The following is a 16816-nucleotide window of genomic DNA, read 5'->3' on the forward strand; positions in this document are numbered from 1 at the left end:
GGCAAAAACCCCTCATGATATATCAGCCTACCTCAGGAATGAGTGAAAACATAACTGAAAGAGTCATACCGGCTCAGACGTCGCCCGGGTCAACAAGGTCTGCGTCAGTTGCTAGGGAACCAGGGCAAACTGATGAGAAATGGGCTACTGGAACAAGACATCGATGGACGAGGACAGAAAATACGGATTTGCTGGAATGCTACTATACAAGCAATCCCAGAGAGAGGGGATACATGCAGAGAATGTGGGACCATTGGATACTTCGAAACCCACAATCAAGGCTAACAAAGAAACAGCTATTAGCCCAGTGTTCCAACATCCATAATCGAAATCTGCTATCACAACTAGAGATTAATGAAATACAACAACGATGCTACGGCAAGGGGGAGCCAGGAAGAGCCTTCAGAAGATCTACTAGTAGATGTGAATGCTGCTCTGAAGACAATCTCCACAAGAACCATCACTGAGACCAACAAGCTGATACACAGTACAGCAACAGTAATCATGGAGATGCTTGGACACAAGGTGGGCTCGGGACATAACAAACAGTATCCACCATGGAAGAGACGATTAGAGGCCAAGATAAAGGCAGCAAGGAGAGAAGTTAGCCAGCTAGCTGAACTACAGAAAGGGAACATGGTGAATAAAGGGGTGCCCAGGAAGTACAACTCACTCTCCATACCAGAGGCACTCGAAACTGCCAAACAGCGACTAACAGCTCTGGCCACCCGGTTGAGGAGATACACCAAGGAAGGAGAGGCCAGGAGAATAAACAAGCTGTTCTCCACTGAACCAGCCAAGGTGTACTCTCAATGGCAGGGGAACAACAACCGGTCAGACCCACCAAGAGCTGAGGTGGAAAAATACTGGAAAGACATATGGGAAAGAAAGGCATCACACAACACCGATGCCCAATGGTTAGTGGACCTAAGAGCTGACCACAGCAACCTCCCAGAACAAGAACCAGTAACCATCTCAATGGCAGACGTCCAAGAAAGAGTGTCAAAGATGAAGAGCTGGACAGCACCAGGCCCCGATATGATCCATACGTACTGGCTGAAGAAGCTAACTGCACTCCATGAACGCCTAGCAGCACAGATGAACCAGCTGCTGAGGGATGGAACCCACCCAGAATGGCTAACCCAAGGCAGGACAGTCCTAATCATGAAGGACCCCCAGAAGGGACCCATCCCATCCAACTACCGGCCAATTACCTGTCTCTGCACAACATGGAAGGCCCTGTCAGGCATCATTGCGGCAAAAATGAGTAAGCATGTGGCTCAACACATGAGCGAGGCACAGAAAGGAATTGGCAGTAACACCAGAGGAGCCAAGCACCAGCTACTGGCCGATAGAACAGTCGCCCGAGACTGTAAGAAGAGACAGACCAACCTGTGCACTGCCTGGATTGACTACAAGAAAGCCTACGACTCAATGCCACACACATGGATACTGGAATGTCTGGAACTGTATAAGATCAACAGGAACCTAAGGACCTTCATCCAGAACTCAATGGAAATGTGGAAGACAACCCTAGAGGCCAACTCAAAACCCATTGCCCAAGTCAACATCAAGTGCGGCATATACCAAGGAGATGCGCTATCACCACTGCTGTTCTGCATAGGCCTGAACCCCCTCAGTCAGATCATCACGAAGAGCGGCTACGGGTACCGATTCCGTAGTGGGGCAACAATCAGCCACCTGCTCTACATGGATGACATCAAGCTGTATGCCAGGAACGAGCGAGAAATAGACTCGCTGATCCACACCACCCGGATCTACAGCGATGACATAGGGATGTCATTCGGATTGGACAAGTGTGGCCGGATGGTCTCAAAGAGAGGCAAGATGATCCAGACTGAAGGGATTGACCTACCAGAGGGCAACATAGGTGATATCCAAGACAGCTACAAGTACCTTGGCATCCCACAGGCTAATGGAAACCATGAAGAGGCCACAAGGAAGTCAACCACAGCCAAATACCTCCAGAGAGTAAGGCAGGTCCTGAAAAGTCAGCTGAATGGTAAAAACAAGGTCCGAGCCATCAACATGTACGCACTGCCAGTCATCAGATACCCCGCTGGTATCATAAACTGGCCAAAGGAGGAGATAGAAGCCACAGATATCAAGACTAGAAAGCTCCTCACCATGCATGGAGGGTTCCACCCCAAGTCCAGCACCCTGAGACTATACACTAAGCGGAAAGAGGGAGGCCGAGGGCTAGTGAGCGTCAAGACCACGGTCCAGGATGAAACATCGAAAATCCGAGAATACATCAGAAAGATGGCCCCAAAGGATGAACTGCTAAGTGAATGTCTCAGGCAGCAGAACCCTGATGAGAGTGCAGAGGAGGAGGAGGAACAGACAACCTGGAGAGACAAACCCCTACATGGCATGTACCACCGTCAGATAGAGGAAGTGGCTGATATCAAGAAATCCTACCAGTGGCTGGATAATGCAGGACTGACAGACAGCACAGAGGCACTAATCATGGCAGCACAAGAACAGGCCATAAGCACAAGAGCCATAGAGGCCAGGATCTACCAGAGTAGATCAGACCCAAGATGCAGACTGTGCAAAGAAGCCCCTGAAACAGTCCAGCACATAGTAGCAGGGTGTAAGATGCTAGCTGGATCAGCGTACATGGAGAGGCACAACCAAGTGGCTGGGATAGTATACAGGAACATCTGCAACCAGTATGGAATAGAAGTACCCAAGTCCCAATGGGCCATACCACAGAAGGTGGCTGAGAACAACAGGGCCAAGATTCTGTGGGACTTCAGCTTCCAGACTGACAAACAGATCCTGGCTAACCAACCGGACATAGTGGTGGTGGACAAAGAGCAGAAGAGGGTGGTGGTGATAGATGTGGCGATCCCAGCTGACGCCAACATCAGGAAGAAGGAACATGAGAAACTTGAGAAGTATCAAGGGTTGAAAGAGCAGCTGGAACGGATGTGGAAGGTCAAGGGTTGCGTGGTCCCCGTGGTAGTGGGGGCACTTGGGGCAGTAACCCCCAAACTGGGAGAGTGGCTCCAGCAAATCCCAGGAACAACATCTGAAGCCTCAGTCCAGAAGAGCGCAGTCCTAGGAACATCGAAGATACTGCGCAGAACCCTCAAACTCCCAGGCCTCTGGTAGAGGACCCGAGCTTGAGGATGACATGGATACCACCCCCCCGCCGGGGGTGAGAAGGAGATTTTTTTATATATATATATATATATGGTATGTTATTTATTTATTTATTCAGTGTGATAATTTCTTGGGAATTGTAGCATGTCTTAATATTCCTAGCATTCCCCATGATGTGGAGAAAATTTATTTTGTAATATGATATTTTTTAGTATGATGCTCCCACCACCATGCTTCATGCGTCATGTTTCAGTGTGGATGGTTATTTTTGATTGGTGTTAGTTTTCTATCAGATGTAGCGCTTTATGTCAAAAAGTTCTGTTCTCATCAGATCAGATCAGCTCTCTCAAGTCTTTTGATGATTTATCCCCTTGTTACCTGCTCACTGAATTTGTTGTTGTTGTTGTTGTTGTTGTGGCTGTGTTTAGCTAATTTCCACTCACGAGCTAGTTCTCCCCTTTGATGTCAGAGCTCACAAGGCTAGCATGAATCAAGAATTGTGAATCCACCGCATCGTTTTGAACTGTTGCTCAAGCTGCGTTACAGCTGAACACTAACTGCCCTCTTCTGATTGGTCAGCGTCGCTGTGATTGACAGCTGTGGCATCGTCAGGATTCAAACTCACGATCTCCTGACGATAAGTCCTGTGCTTCCTGTTACACCACTTGATCAAGAACCCTTTGATGATTGTATTTGACCAATCATTGGCCTGCTCTGTATCAAGCTCCACCTACATATCACTGTAGATAGGAAACTAAATTCACATATTTAGTTACAGTCAGCGTTCTTCATGTTTCTTTCTAAATGAAAACACGGAAACAGATTTTTATTTTTGGGTTTTGGCACACAATTATGAATGTATTATAAAATTATTTAAAAAATATATTGAATTATTATTATTATTATTATTATTATTATTATTATTACTTGTTTATTTATTTTTAAATTATTTCACTGCACAAAGTCTGGAAAAGAAATGTCATGAATCCAAATATGAAAAAAAAGTCACTAAAGTACATCATGAGCAGTTTGCGATATTTATTTAACCCCCCCCCCCAAAAAAAAGTTCTGCATAAACACCTAATTTGTATAAATTAGTTTTCCTTTCAAAATTACAAATGAATGCAATATAATCCGAGTGTTACAACATGATCTTGCTCAAAAATGGAAAACAACAAAATGGCAGTCGATGGATTTGTTACCGTGTCACATGTTCAGGTGGAAAAACACTAAAATGTGTCCAGTTCCTCGTAATGAAGGTCTCGTTAAGCGTGTGTGTCTGTTCTCCATTCCATGTGACTGTTCTATGAACTGTTTATTCCGGTTTCAGGATGGATGTGTTGAATGTTCCAGAGAGAACTGTAACACCCCGTGTAGGAACCCGACACGCACTCCAGGAACCTGCTGTCCTTCCTGTAACCGTGAGTCACACAGTCAGTGTGTGTGTGTGTGTGTGTGTGTGTGTGTGTGTGTGTGTGTGTGTGTGTGTGTGTGTTCTGCTGATGGGAACTATATACTTCATAGTTTAAACTATATGCCACAGGTTAATTATACTATATACTTAAACTGCACTAAAAAACACATAATAGATTTTTTTTTAAATAATTTTCAAAAACATTTCAAAATATAGAATTTACACCAAAACACATTTTTCATTATTTTTGGCAACAGCAGTTTCTCCCAGGTTTTTATTTATTACTTCAATTTGACTTATTATCTGAAAATTCTGATTTATTAACTTGAAATGTTGTAACATTTTTTACCTTTTGTCAAAATTCTGTTGAAATTGTGTTATTTAACAAAAACAGAATTTTTATTCTTATGATTTTGAAATAAAAAGTCAAATTTTTGAGATAGTAATTCAGATTTTTAGATAAAATTTTGAAATTAGTCAAAAAATAATAAATGAGATGATAAATTACAATTCGTTTTATATTTATTTTATAGAAAATTTTTGATGTGTCATTATTTAGAGATAATAATTCTGTAAATAATGTTTTGAGATGAATAAAAAAATTGAGAATTAAAAATGAGATTTTTTTATTTTTGACTTTAAACATAATTCTGAATTCTAATTTTATGATGATAATTTATCATAATTCTGAATTTTATGCTAATGTCAACAGTGTGAGATTTTAAGTCAAACATTTGACATCCTGCTGCTGACAAAAAAAAAAGGGACAAAATGTTGTGAATTTTTTTTCTTTCCAACCTGGTGGAGATGGGTTCTAAACCTACAGGCATATCCATCCATCCATCCATTACAGTGGTGCTTGAAAGTTTGTGAACCTTTTAAAATTTTCTATATTTCTACATACAGTGCTGAGCGTAAATGAGTGCACCCCCTTTGAAAAGTAATATTTTAAACAATATCTCAATGAACACAAACAATTTCCAAAATGTTGACAAGACAAAGTTTAATATAACATCTGTTTAACTTATAATGTGAAAGTAAGGTTAATAATATAACTTAGATTACACATTTTTCAGTTTTACTCAAATTAGGGTGGTGCAAAAATTAGTACACCCCACAACAAAAACTACTACATCTAGTACTTTGTATGGCCTCCATGATTTTTAATGACAGCACCAAGTCTTCTAGGCATGGAATGAACAAGTTGGCGACATTTTGCAACATCAATCTTTTTCCATTCTTCAACAACGACCTCTTTTAGTGACTGGATGCTGGATGGACAGTGATACTCAACTTGTCTCTTCAGAATTCCCCATAGGTGTTCGATTGGGTTCAGATCAGGAGACATACTTGGCCACTGAATCACTTTCACCCTGTTCTTCTTCAGAAATCCAGCAGTGGCCTTAGATGTGTGTTTAGGATCATTGTCATGTTGGAAAAGTGCACAACGACCAAGGGCACGGAGTGATGGTAGCATCTTCTCTTTCAGTATAGAGCAATACATCTGTGAATTCATGATGCCATCAATGAAATGCAGCTCCCCGACACCAGCAGCACTCATGCAGCCACACATAAGGACGCTGCCACCACCATGTTTCACTGTAGGCACCAGGCATTTTTCTTTGTATTCCTCACCTTTGCGACGCCATATAGTTTTGAAGCCATCAGTTCCAAAAACATTTATCTTGGTCTCATCACTCCAGAGTATAGAGTCCCAGTAGTCTTCATCTTTGTCAGCATGGGCCCTGGCAAACTCTAGGCGGGTTTTTTTGTGCCTGGGCTTTAGGAGAGGCTTCTTTCGTGGACGGCATCCATGCATGCCATTCCTCTGCAGTGTACGCCGTATTGTGTTACGGGAAATAGTCACCCCAGTTTGGCTTTCTACTTCTTTAGATAACTGCAGTGAACTTGCATGCCGATTTTCTTCAACCCTTCTCATCAGAAGACGCTCCTGTCGAGGCGTTAACTTCTGTGGATGACTTGGACGTCTCTGTGAGATGGTTGCAGTTCCATCTTTCTTAAATTTTTGTACCACTTTTGCTACAGTATTCTGACTGATAAGTAAAGCTTTGCTGATCTTCTTGTAGCCTTCACCTTTGTGGTGTAAAGAAATTATTTTCTTTGGGGAATTCTGAAGAGACAAGTTGAGCATCCCTGTGAACTGCTCGCTTCAGGTCCTTCCACAACATTTCCATTGGATTAAGGTCAGGACTTTGACTTGGTCATTCCAAAACATTCACTTTATTCTTCTTTAACCATTCTTTGGTAGAATGACTTGTGTGCTTAGGGTCGTTGTCTTGCTGCATGACCCACCTTCTCTTGAGATTCAGTTCATGGACAGATGTCCTGACATTTTCCTTTAGGATTCACTGGTATAATTCAGAATTCATTGTTCCATCAATGATGGCAAGCCGTCCTGGCCCAGATGCAGCAAAACAGGTCCAAACCATGATACTACCACCACCATGTTTCACAGATGGGATAAGGTTCTTATGCTGGAATGCAGTGTTTTCCTTTCTCCAAACATAACACTTCTCATTTAAACTAGAAAGTTCTATTTTGGTCTCATCCGTCCACAAAACATTTTTCCAATAGCCTTCTGGCTTGTCCACGTGATCTTTAGCAAACTGCAGACGAGCAGCAATGTTCTTTTTGGAGAGCAGTGGCTTTCTCCTTGCAACCCTGCCATGCACACCATTGTTGTTCAGTGTTCTCCTGATGGTGGACTCATGAACATTAACATTAGCCAATGTGAGAGAGGCCTTCAGTTGCTTAGAAGTTACCCTGGGGTCCTTTGTGACCTCGCCAACTATTACATGCCTTGCTCTTGGGGTGATCTTTGTTGGTCGACCACTCCTGGGGAGGGTAACAATGGTCTCGAATTTCCTCCATTTGTACACAATCTGTCTGACTGTGGATTGGTGGAGTCCAAACTCTTTAGAGATGGTTTTGTAACCTTTTCCAGCCTGATGAGCATCAACAACGCTTTTTCTGAGGTCCTCAGAAATCTCCTTTGTTCGCGCCATGATACACTTCCACAAACATGTGTTGTGAAGATCAGACTTTGATAGATCCCTGTTCTTTAAATAAAACAGGGTGCCCACTCACACCTGATTGTCATCCCATTGATTGAAAACACCTGACTCTAATTTCACCTTCAAATTAACTGCTAATCCTAGAGGTTCGCATACTTTTGCCACTCACAGATATGTAATCTCATCTCATTATCTCTAGCCGCTTTATCCTTCTACAGGGTCGCAGGCAAGCTGGATCCTATCCCAGCTGACTACGGGCGAAGGCGGGGTTCACCCTGGACAAGTCGCCAGGTCATCACAGGGCTGACACATAGACACAGACAACCATTCACACTCACATTCACACCTACGCTCAATTTAGAGTCACCAGTTAACCTAACCTGCATGTCTTTGGACTGTGGGGGAAACCGGAGCACCCGGAGGAAACCCACGCGGACACGGGGAGAACATGCAAACTCCACACAGAAAGGGCCTCGCCGGCCACGGGGCTCGAACCCAGAACCTTCTTGCTGTGAGGCGACAGCGCTAACCACTACACCACCGTGCCGCCCGTATCTGATTTGTAATAATTTTAATTCATATTTAATTTAATTCTGAATGTTTTTAACACTTCCTGCTTTTCGTGGCGGTGTGAGTTTATAGGTTGTGCCCAGAACGGACAGAATTTCCTAAACGGTGACCCGGTTCCAAGTAGAAATAGATGTGAGCAGTGTGTGTGTGAGGTGAGTCGAGATCAGTACATCATTTAATAATTAACACACATACACACACGCGCGCACACACACACTGTTAGTATTACAGTCAAATATAAAAGTGTGTGTGGTGAGTGAATGACTGCTCATAGCTGTTCATGATAATGCCATGCCTTTGTGTCTCAGAATGGAAATATTAATTGTGAGCCCCTCCCCTGCCCCGCCCAACAATGCCGTCATCCAATCAAGAGAGACGGAGAATGTTGTCCAAGGTGACTGACACACAACACACACATCTCTAATATAAAAAGAATGTGAGGTCACTGCTTCACTGTGTGTGTGTGTGTGTGTGTAGGTGTGCACAGTGTAATTATGAGTCGGAGGTGTATTCAGATGGACAGCGGTTTACCTCCAGAGAGAATCCCTGCATGGACTGTCAGTGTTTAGTAAGTACAGGATATTTATCCACACAGATCATTACTCTCACCCGAAACACTCAACGTAAACATTTGTCCTAGAAAATTGTCCCACACACTCCACTCCAACACATCCCACACACACATCGAACACACTCACTTATTCAACCCAAATACTGGATCCAAACACTGACTCAGACACCAGGGCCCTGTACTACGAAGCGGGTTTTCTGGCTTACCAGGGTAACTTCGAGAGTAACTTGATCACGTGCAGCGTAACTTCCCGATTAACCCATACTACGAAAGTTGGCTATGTTCAAACCGAGGTATGCTGCCATGGCAACTTACGCTGCATCTCAAACCTGCTCGTCTCAGGTTATGTTCTTGGTTAACCCGAGGTTTCCGATTAACCACACCCTTTTTAAACACCACCTCTCCACCAACATTTCCTCTAGAGACAATGCCAGCGTACCTGGATGACCCGTGCGATATCGGAGCACAGATTAGAGATGGGATTTATGGCTCTTTGATGGGATCCGCATCTTTGTGATCCGTTCTTTGAAAAGAGCCGTTCAAAAGACTGGCTCATTCGGCTCTTTTTAAATATTTATTCAGTTTTAAGAAGACAGCGTCTAAAGAAGCCAGATCCCTCTGCTTAGACAGTGACATCAATATTTCTGGACATACCTTTTATATAAAGCAACCTAGACTTACATTACTGTAACCCCTAAACGCTCATAAATAACCATTAAAAAACAATGAGGGCTTCAATGAATGTCCATGCAGAACGGCTTTTCTGTAAAAAAAAAAAAGAACCCACTCAAGAACATAGTTATCAAGAATGCAAGAATATTTTATAGGAAAACACTTGTTTTACAAAAATATTTAAGTCTGAGATACAAAATAGATACAACTACAATAAATATAACACAAGAACTAGTTATCACACAAGAACATTTTAATAGAAAAAAACAAACTTTCTATATTAAAAATATTGAAATTGTAACAAAAAGATACAACTAAACAGTCAGATAAATAAAGTTATAACAAGAACACAAGATTATTTTAATAGGAAAAAACAAACTATTAATGCAAAAAATATATTATTATTAGAAAAATAGATACAACTAGACAAACAGATAAATAAATAAAATACACAAAAATAGAACAAACAAAATGACGATAGAATAAATTAAATGAACGTCCGTGCAAAGTAGTTTTCCCACAATATTATCATTAATATCACACAACAACATTATAAACTATATACAAAACAATTTGAACTATTAGGCAAACAGATAAAACTTGAATAAATAAAAGGCAAATGAATGCTTGCTTGCACGCGCACACACACACATACACACACACACACACACACACACACACACACATACACACACACACACACACACACACACACACACCCCATTATGAATGATGTTTTTATATTTCATTTTCACCTGTTGCCAGGTGCGTTTGGCACTGCTGTTGCCTCTGAAATGTTCACAGGACCGACACCAACTTGGTCAAAGGGACTGAACAGTCAGTCATCCTAATTCATGTGACTCTGTGCACATATCAGCTTAAGTAGGCGACTCCATGAATTTACCATACCAAATTTTATTCAGGATTTTTCGGACATTAAACAAGCTATACGATACGATACGATACGATAATACTTTATTGTCAGTTTACACTGAAATTTGGTTTGCATCCCTGAACAAGACTCGCTTGAGGACAACACACACGTATAACATCACAGTAACAGTACAATAACCCACCACCATAGTCAGGGGTAAAGGCAAGACGGAGGACACATACCTTCATACAGACATACATAAAAACAGCCATACATAACATGAGGGAAATTTTCACCATGTGTAATACATTGGATTAAACGCTCGCTGGTGCATGCTGCAGATTCAGTAAAAGAATTGATTGGTGTATAAAAGAATGTTTAAGTCTATTGCGGTTGAAGAAGGGAACTCTGAAGCGCCTATTTGAAGGTAATAATTGATATTCTTGGTGTAAGATGTGCGTAGCATCAGTGGAGATGCATGTGGCCAGTCTGAGCATACTCTTATTGTGAGCTTCCTGAAATAGGTGTGCTATGGGCTGCCCAATGATCTTAGAGCATATTTTTATTTGATGCTGGAGTTTAGCTTTATCCTTGACAGAGAGGCTGCTATACCAAGCTGTACTACAGTAAAGCATAACGCTCTGGATCACAGATGTAAAGAACAAAAAAATTATTTGATCGCTGACACCAAAAGATCTTAATCTTCGCAAGAAATATATACGTTGTTGTATTTTTTTACATGTGAATTCTATATGGTCAGTCCATGTCAGATTCTGGTCAATCATGACACCAAGGTATTTATAGGATGGGACTTGAGCAATGTCTGAGTTATGGATTTTAACTTTGGAAAGTTGGAGAGGAGGTTTTCCAAAGATGACCTCCTCTGTCTTCACTGTGTTAATGATGAGGTAATTAATATCACACCATTCAATTAACCAGTCCACATTGTTTTGGTACAAAGAGTCATCATCTGATTTTGTGAAAAGAGTGACTAATGTTGAGTCATCTGAATATTTAAAAAGATATTGATTTGGCACATTGGTGGTGCTGTCCGAGGTATACAGGGTGAACAACCTGGGAGAGCTTATGCAGCCCTGGGGAACTCCAACATTGGTGGTGATGGGAGAAGAAAGTGTGTCATTAACCTTAACTAGCTGGACCCTGTTTGTTAAAAAAGAAAAATACCAGTAAATAATATATGGGTTTATATGAAACTTAATCATTTTAGACAGAAGCAAGTTTGGCTGAACAGTATTGAATGCTGAAGAGAAATCAATAAAAAGTGCCCTGGCACATGTGTTGGATTTATCTAGATGTTTAGATATGATATGTGTCAGTGCAACCACTGCATCCTCTGTGCTACGGCCTTGTTTATATGCAAATTGGTAGGGGTCTTGAAGTCCCCCCATCTGTCTGTTTAAATGTTGGACTATGATTTTTTTCTAGTGACTTCATGATCACTGATGTGAGGGCTATTGGCCTATAGTCATTATGTTCTTTAGGACATTTCTTTTTGGGGATAGGTTTAATGTGAGATGTTTTCCATGCTAGTGGGATGTAATGGGTGTCCAGGGACTGCTGAAAAATGGGTTGCCATACCGGGGCTAGTTCCCTGGCGAATGTTTTTAATATAAGAGCACTGCTGTGGTCAGGCCCTAAGGCTTTCCTTGTATTATTGCGCTGGAAGACGCCCCTAACCTCCTCGACAGTTATGAGGATTCTGTCAGAGTAGGACGGGTTAATGGTGTTGATTATATTTTCACAGTCACTGAAGTGGGAAGAAGAATCAAACCTGCAAAAAAAGTCATTCAGTTCATTTGCAAACATGAGTTCATTACCAGTCACAATGGGTTTGTTGGAAGATGACATTCCAGTTATTTTTTTCATATTGTCCCAGAGTCTTTTGGGGTTTTTTTCTTTAAAGTTATTTTCCAGCTGATCTCTATGTACCTGTTTAGCTTCCCTTAGTTTGTTTTTTAAAACCTTCTCCAATTGTTTACATTTAATCATGTCTTTGCTTTTGAAAGCTGCTTTTCTTTTGTTAATTGTGTCTTTAATGTCCTTGGATACAAATCGTTTGTTATTGGGATAGATCTTTATACGTTTACTGGGGATAACTAACTGTGCACAAAAGTTAATATAATCCGTGATGACTGAAGTGGTGACATCTAAGGAGTTCTGGTCGTGGAATATATCCCAGTTTGTTATTGCAAAACATGCTCTCAGATCCTCGCACGCTTCAGGAGACCAGCATCGTATTTCTCTTTCTACTGCATTGCAGCGTTTCAATTTGGATTTGTATGTCGGGATTAAGTGGACCACATTGTGATCGGAATTAGCAATAGAGGGTCTGATTTTAGATCCATAAGCATCCTTTACGTTCACATAGCATTTATCCAATAGTCTGTCTTTCCGCGTTTCACCTTTGACTACTTGATAGAAGCCAGGTAGAACTGCGTCCAATTGGCAGTGATTTAAATCCCCTGCTATAATGGCAGGCGCGTCTGGGTGTTTCTGTAAAAGTTTGTAAACATAGTCCGCAGTAGTGGCTGCGGCGATCGAAGCCTTGCCGCTAGGTGGTACGTACACCACACAGAGAAGCACGCATCCAAACTCACGGGGCAGGTAGAAAGGCCTCAATGTCAAACAGAGCATCTCAACGTTTGAGTCGCATATCGTGTCTTTAACGGTAAACTGGCGGCACCATTGATCATTCACGTATACACAAATCCCACCGCCCTTGCTTTTCCCAGAGTTATTGTCTCTATCGAGCCGGATCAGAGTAAATCCGTTTATCTCGAAAAGAGAATCAGGGAATCATATATATGACTGGGGCCACGTCGAAGGACCATTTTCTGTGACTTGTGATTGATCATGAAGCTTCTCTCATCCTATACTTCTGTTCTGGAACATGTAGAAGGGAGAATGTACTTGCGCATTTACCCGATCGGCAATTCGTTGCCAACATGCTTGCCGCTCCTTATTGGCAGCCGCTGTGTTAGATTTTGCTCTTAATGTTGTTTTGAACTCCTCGTAGCTTTGCATTATGACAGCGCATTCTTCCTCCGTGAAGTACGGCGACCGTGCCATTGTGAACAGTGGGGATTTGCGCTGATAACCTCCCCTTTAACGTGAACGCGCATTAACCCTGATTAGGTTAACACAGGTTCAACAAATCAACTTCATAACTGGCGTCGTAGTTCCGTTTAACCCCAAACAAGATAACCAGGTTTTGTCAACCCCGGTTTAGCGGGGGAACCCTGGGTTACTTCTGGTTAGGTTAACCTCCATTCGTAGTACAGGGCCCTGATCACTGCTCAAGATAACAAACATAAACCAACCAGAAACAGATAGTGGTTCTTTATCATAATTCCATACTGTATCTTGAGTTCTGTGTGTGTGTGTGTGTGTGTGTGTGTGTGTGTGTGTGTGCGTGTGCGTGCAGGCTGGAAAGGTTGTGTGTGAAAGTAAAGAATCGATGTGTCCCCCTCCACCCTGTTCACACCCCACTAGACAGCCTGACACCTGCTGCCCTACATGCAACAGTAAGTAGCACACCGACACACACACACACACACACACACACACACACACACATTTCCAGCTGCATGTGCTTGTGATTTTCGCTCCTGTACTGACTCGTTCCTCTCCTCTCTGTTCTCTTCCCAGACTGTGTTGTTCAGAACCATGTGTATGTCAATGGCGAGACGTTTATGAACCCTGAGAACCGGTGTGAGGAGTGTGTGTGTCAGGGGGGACAAGTGAATTGTCGTCAGGAGTGCCCCAGAGCCAAATGTCATTATCCCGTCACTGGGACCTGCTGCCAGAACAACTGCAACGGTACCAAACAGACGAACAGAAAACTCACGATCAAACCAACCGACCTGAGCAAAGGAGAAGCGTCACGGGAATTAAATCAGCTGCACTGTAGAGAACCACAGAAAAATATTGAGAATTATGTAGAACTGTAGAGAACCACAGAGAGCTATGTAGAGAACTACAGAGAACCACAGAACTCTAGAGAACTATGTAGAGAACTCTAGAGAACTGAACCATAGAGAAGTGAAGAGACCTATAATGATCCATAGAGAACTTTAGGGAATGCTAGAGAACCGTAGAGAACTGGAAAGATGTACAGATACTGTAACTGTAGAGAACCACAGAGAACTCTTGAGTAATTTTGTGGAACAGTGGAGGAGTGTGAAGAGAATAACGGGGCCGGTGAGGGAAAGACTGCGTGTTGCTGCGATAGCGGAAGTGAGAAGAGGAACTCGGGCGTTTCAGGGGGAACTGGATAAATATATATGACAGTCTTTAACGAATAAAGAAATGGAATCATTGGTGGAGTGCTGTGGTATAATCAGAATAAAACATTGAGGGACATGCTGTTATAGGAAAACAATCAGCTAAATAATCATGGTGTTGTTCTGTTGTGTCAGGGTGCAGCTACGCAGGTAAAGATTACCCCAACGGGGTGGAGTTTCCTCATCCGACCGACTCGTGCAGGGGATGTCACTGCCTCGTGAGGAAAACACAAATGCACTCATCTCAGCACCAAACTGTACCGCTGTATTCTGCCAAACAGTTTTAATTTTCTTCTCCTTCCCCTGTGTGTGTGTGTGTGTGTGTGTAGAATGGTAATGTGCAGTGTAGGAGGAGTCGATGTCCTGTACAGTGCAGTAAACCCATAATAACCCAAGGACAGTGCTGTCCTCAATGTCCAGGTCAACACACACACACACACACACACACACACACACACACACATGAGAACTCCTACTGGAATCTAATGATGCTGTCTCTGCTTTGAGTGAATTGGGTTTTAAAGGGATAAAGAAGAGAAGAGATCTGATTGGATATCACAGCAGCATGACCAGCCACACCTCCTGACAATATTTTCATTTTTGCCCCGCCCTTTCTGTGAATACACGCCTTTAGGGAATAAATAACACTCCTATTTTTTATGCTAACGTCATTATTGTTAAAAACAGAGCACACATTCATATCTCATCAGTTTGTCCTGATCACTTATTTGTTGAGTAATTATTGTCTGTGTTTGTGTGTCACAGTGCCCCCTGCTGACTGCGTTTATGAACAACAATCATACAAACACATGCAGCGCTTTTATCATCCCAAAACTAACTGCCAGCTCTGCTTGTGCACCAACGGGACGGTGAGCTGTCACCATAAGCCCTGCCCCTCCGCCCCCTGCGCCCACCCTGTTCAGCAGGAGTGCTGTCCCATGTGTGATGGTATGAATTTCAGACTGAAAGTCTGTAAAATCTCAGCCTTTTCTTTCTGTTCTTTATGGCTACGTTCACACTGCAGGCTGAAGTGACTCAAATCCGATCTTTTCGCCCATTTGTGACCTGTATCCGATCTTTTATTGACAATATGAACGACACAGATCCGATTTTTTCAAATCCGACCCAGGCCGTTTGGATATGCGGTCCTAATTCCGATTCCTATCCGCTCTTTTCATATGCGACTTCAGTCTGAACCGCCAGGTCGCATTCATCTGACTTACACGTCATCAACAAGCCACAAACATCACTATTCTGCACTGAAGTAGGCGGCGGGTCTCTCAAAAAAAGTTACAACAACATGGCGCATGACATCAATGCGAGGGACGCTTCAGGCTGTGAAGGTTCTGAATCTTCTCAATGGAAGGACGCAGAGGTTAGGGAGCTGATTTCCATTTGGGGGGATGCAGCTATTCAAGCTAGATTGGATGGGTCATACCGCAACCGGGCGGTTTTACTTCCATAAACACTGGTCATGCTCACTGCGTGTGACATCGTCGTATCCTGCAATGCGCATGCGGAACACTTTTAGGTCACTTTTCGTTCATACTGAGGATCACATACAAGTCGCATATATTTGTTAATGTGAACGACCTCTATGTTTCTTATGTGGGCTTTAACCCGTATTGTCTGTTTTAGTGGTGTAGTTTGTAATCATTGTATTTGTTCCTGATTCTAATGATGATTTGAGAAAAAAACTCTCTCACTGTAATGTCTTGCAGTGGATCCCATGAACTTCTTAATTTTAGAATCAGAATCACTTTTATTGCCAGGTATGTGAACACACACGAGGAATTTGACTCCGGTTTCACTTGGCTCTCTTAGTACAAACAGATACAAAAAAAGCGTAGACAAAAAAACAAAACAAAAAGCTATGCACATGTAGAATCTTTTGGTGCAAAATGGTGCATAGTGCTAGCCTGGCAAGCCAGACTAAAGGTGAATATTTAGTCTGGCCTCGATCCGTAGACATTTCCGAAGCGGGTAGGAGGAACAAACCGCTGTCTTTCAAACTGTCTCTGTGCGTATAGGCCAACGCTCTGACCAATCAGCGCAACAGTGACTGTGACGTAGTCAGAGCGACAGAAAGCAGTGGGGGAGGCCTTGAAATAAATAATTTTTCAAAATGCGTATTAATTAATAAACAGGTTCTAGATATTAAGAAGTTTGGAGATAATGACCACAAGTTTGGAGTCTGTACCACATACACATTTTTTTCCAAGTGTTTTTCAAGGGTTTGCTTAA

At 42.4% G+C, this 16816-nt stretch overlaps 1 protein-coding gene across 1 annotated transcript in view; it reads left to right on the forward strand.

Annotated features, from left to right (window-relative positions):
* The window catches only part of kcp (kielin cysteine rich BMP regulator), a 92463-nt gene that overhangs the window by 39525 nt on the left and 36122 nt on the right, over positions 1-16816 (forward strand). The window contains exons 10-18 of the mRNA XM_060923153.1: positions 4463-4553; positions 8224-8303; positions 8460-8545; positions 8629-8719; positions 13714-13813; positions 13938-14108; positions 14708-14790; positions 14902-14992; positions 15338-15520. Coding sequence (XP_060779136.1) covers positions 4463-4553; positions 8224-8303; positions 8460-8545; positions 8629-8719; positions 13714-13813; positions 13938-14108; positions 14708-14790; positions 14902-14992; positions 15338-15520 — 976 coding nt within the window. The remainder of the gene's footprint in view (positions 1-4462; positions 4554-8223; positions 8304-8459; positions 8546-8628; positions 8720-13713; positions 13814-13937; positions 14109-14707; positions 14791-14901; positions 14993-15337; positions 15521-16816) is intronic.

Source organism: Neoarius graeffei, chromosome 6, assembly GCF_027579695.1.
Source record: "Neoarius graeffei isolate fNeoGra1 chromosome 6, fNeoGra1.pri, whole genome shotgun sequence".
Lineage (NCBI taxonomy): Eukaryota > Metazoa > Chordata > Actinopteri > Siluriformes > Ariidae > Neoarius > Neoarius graeffei.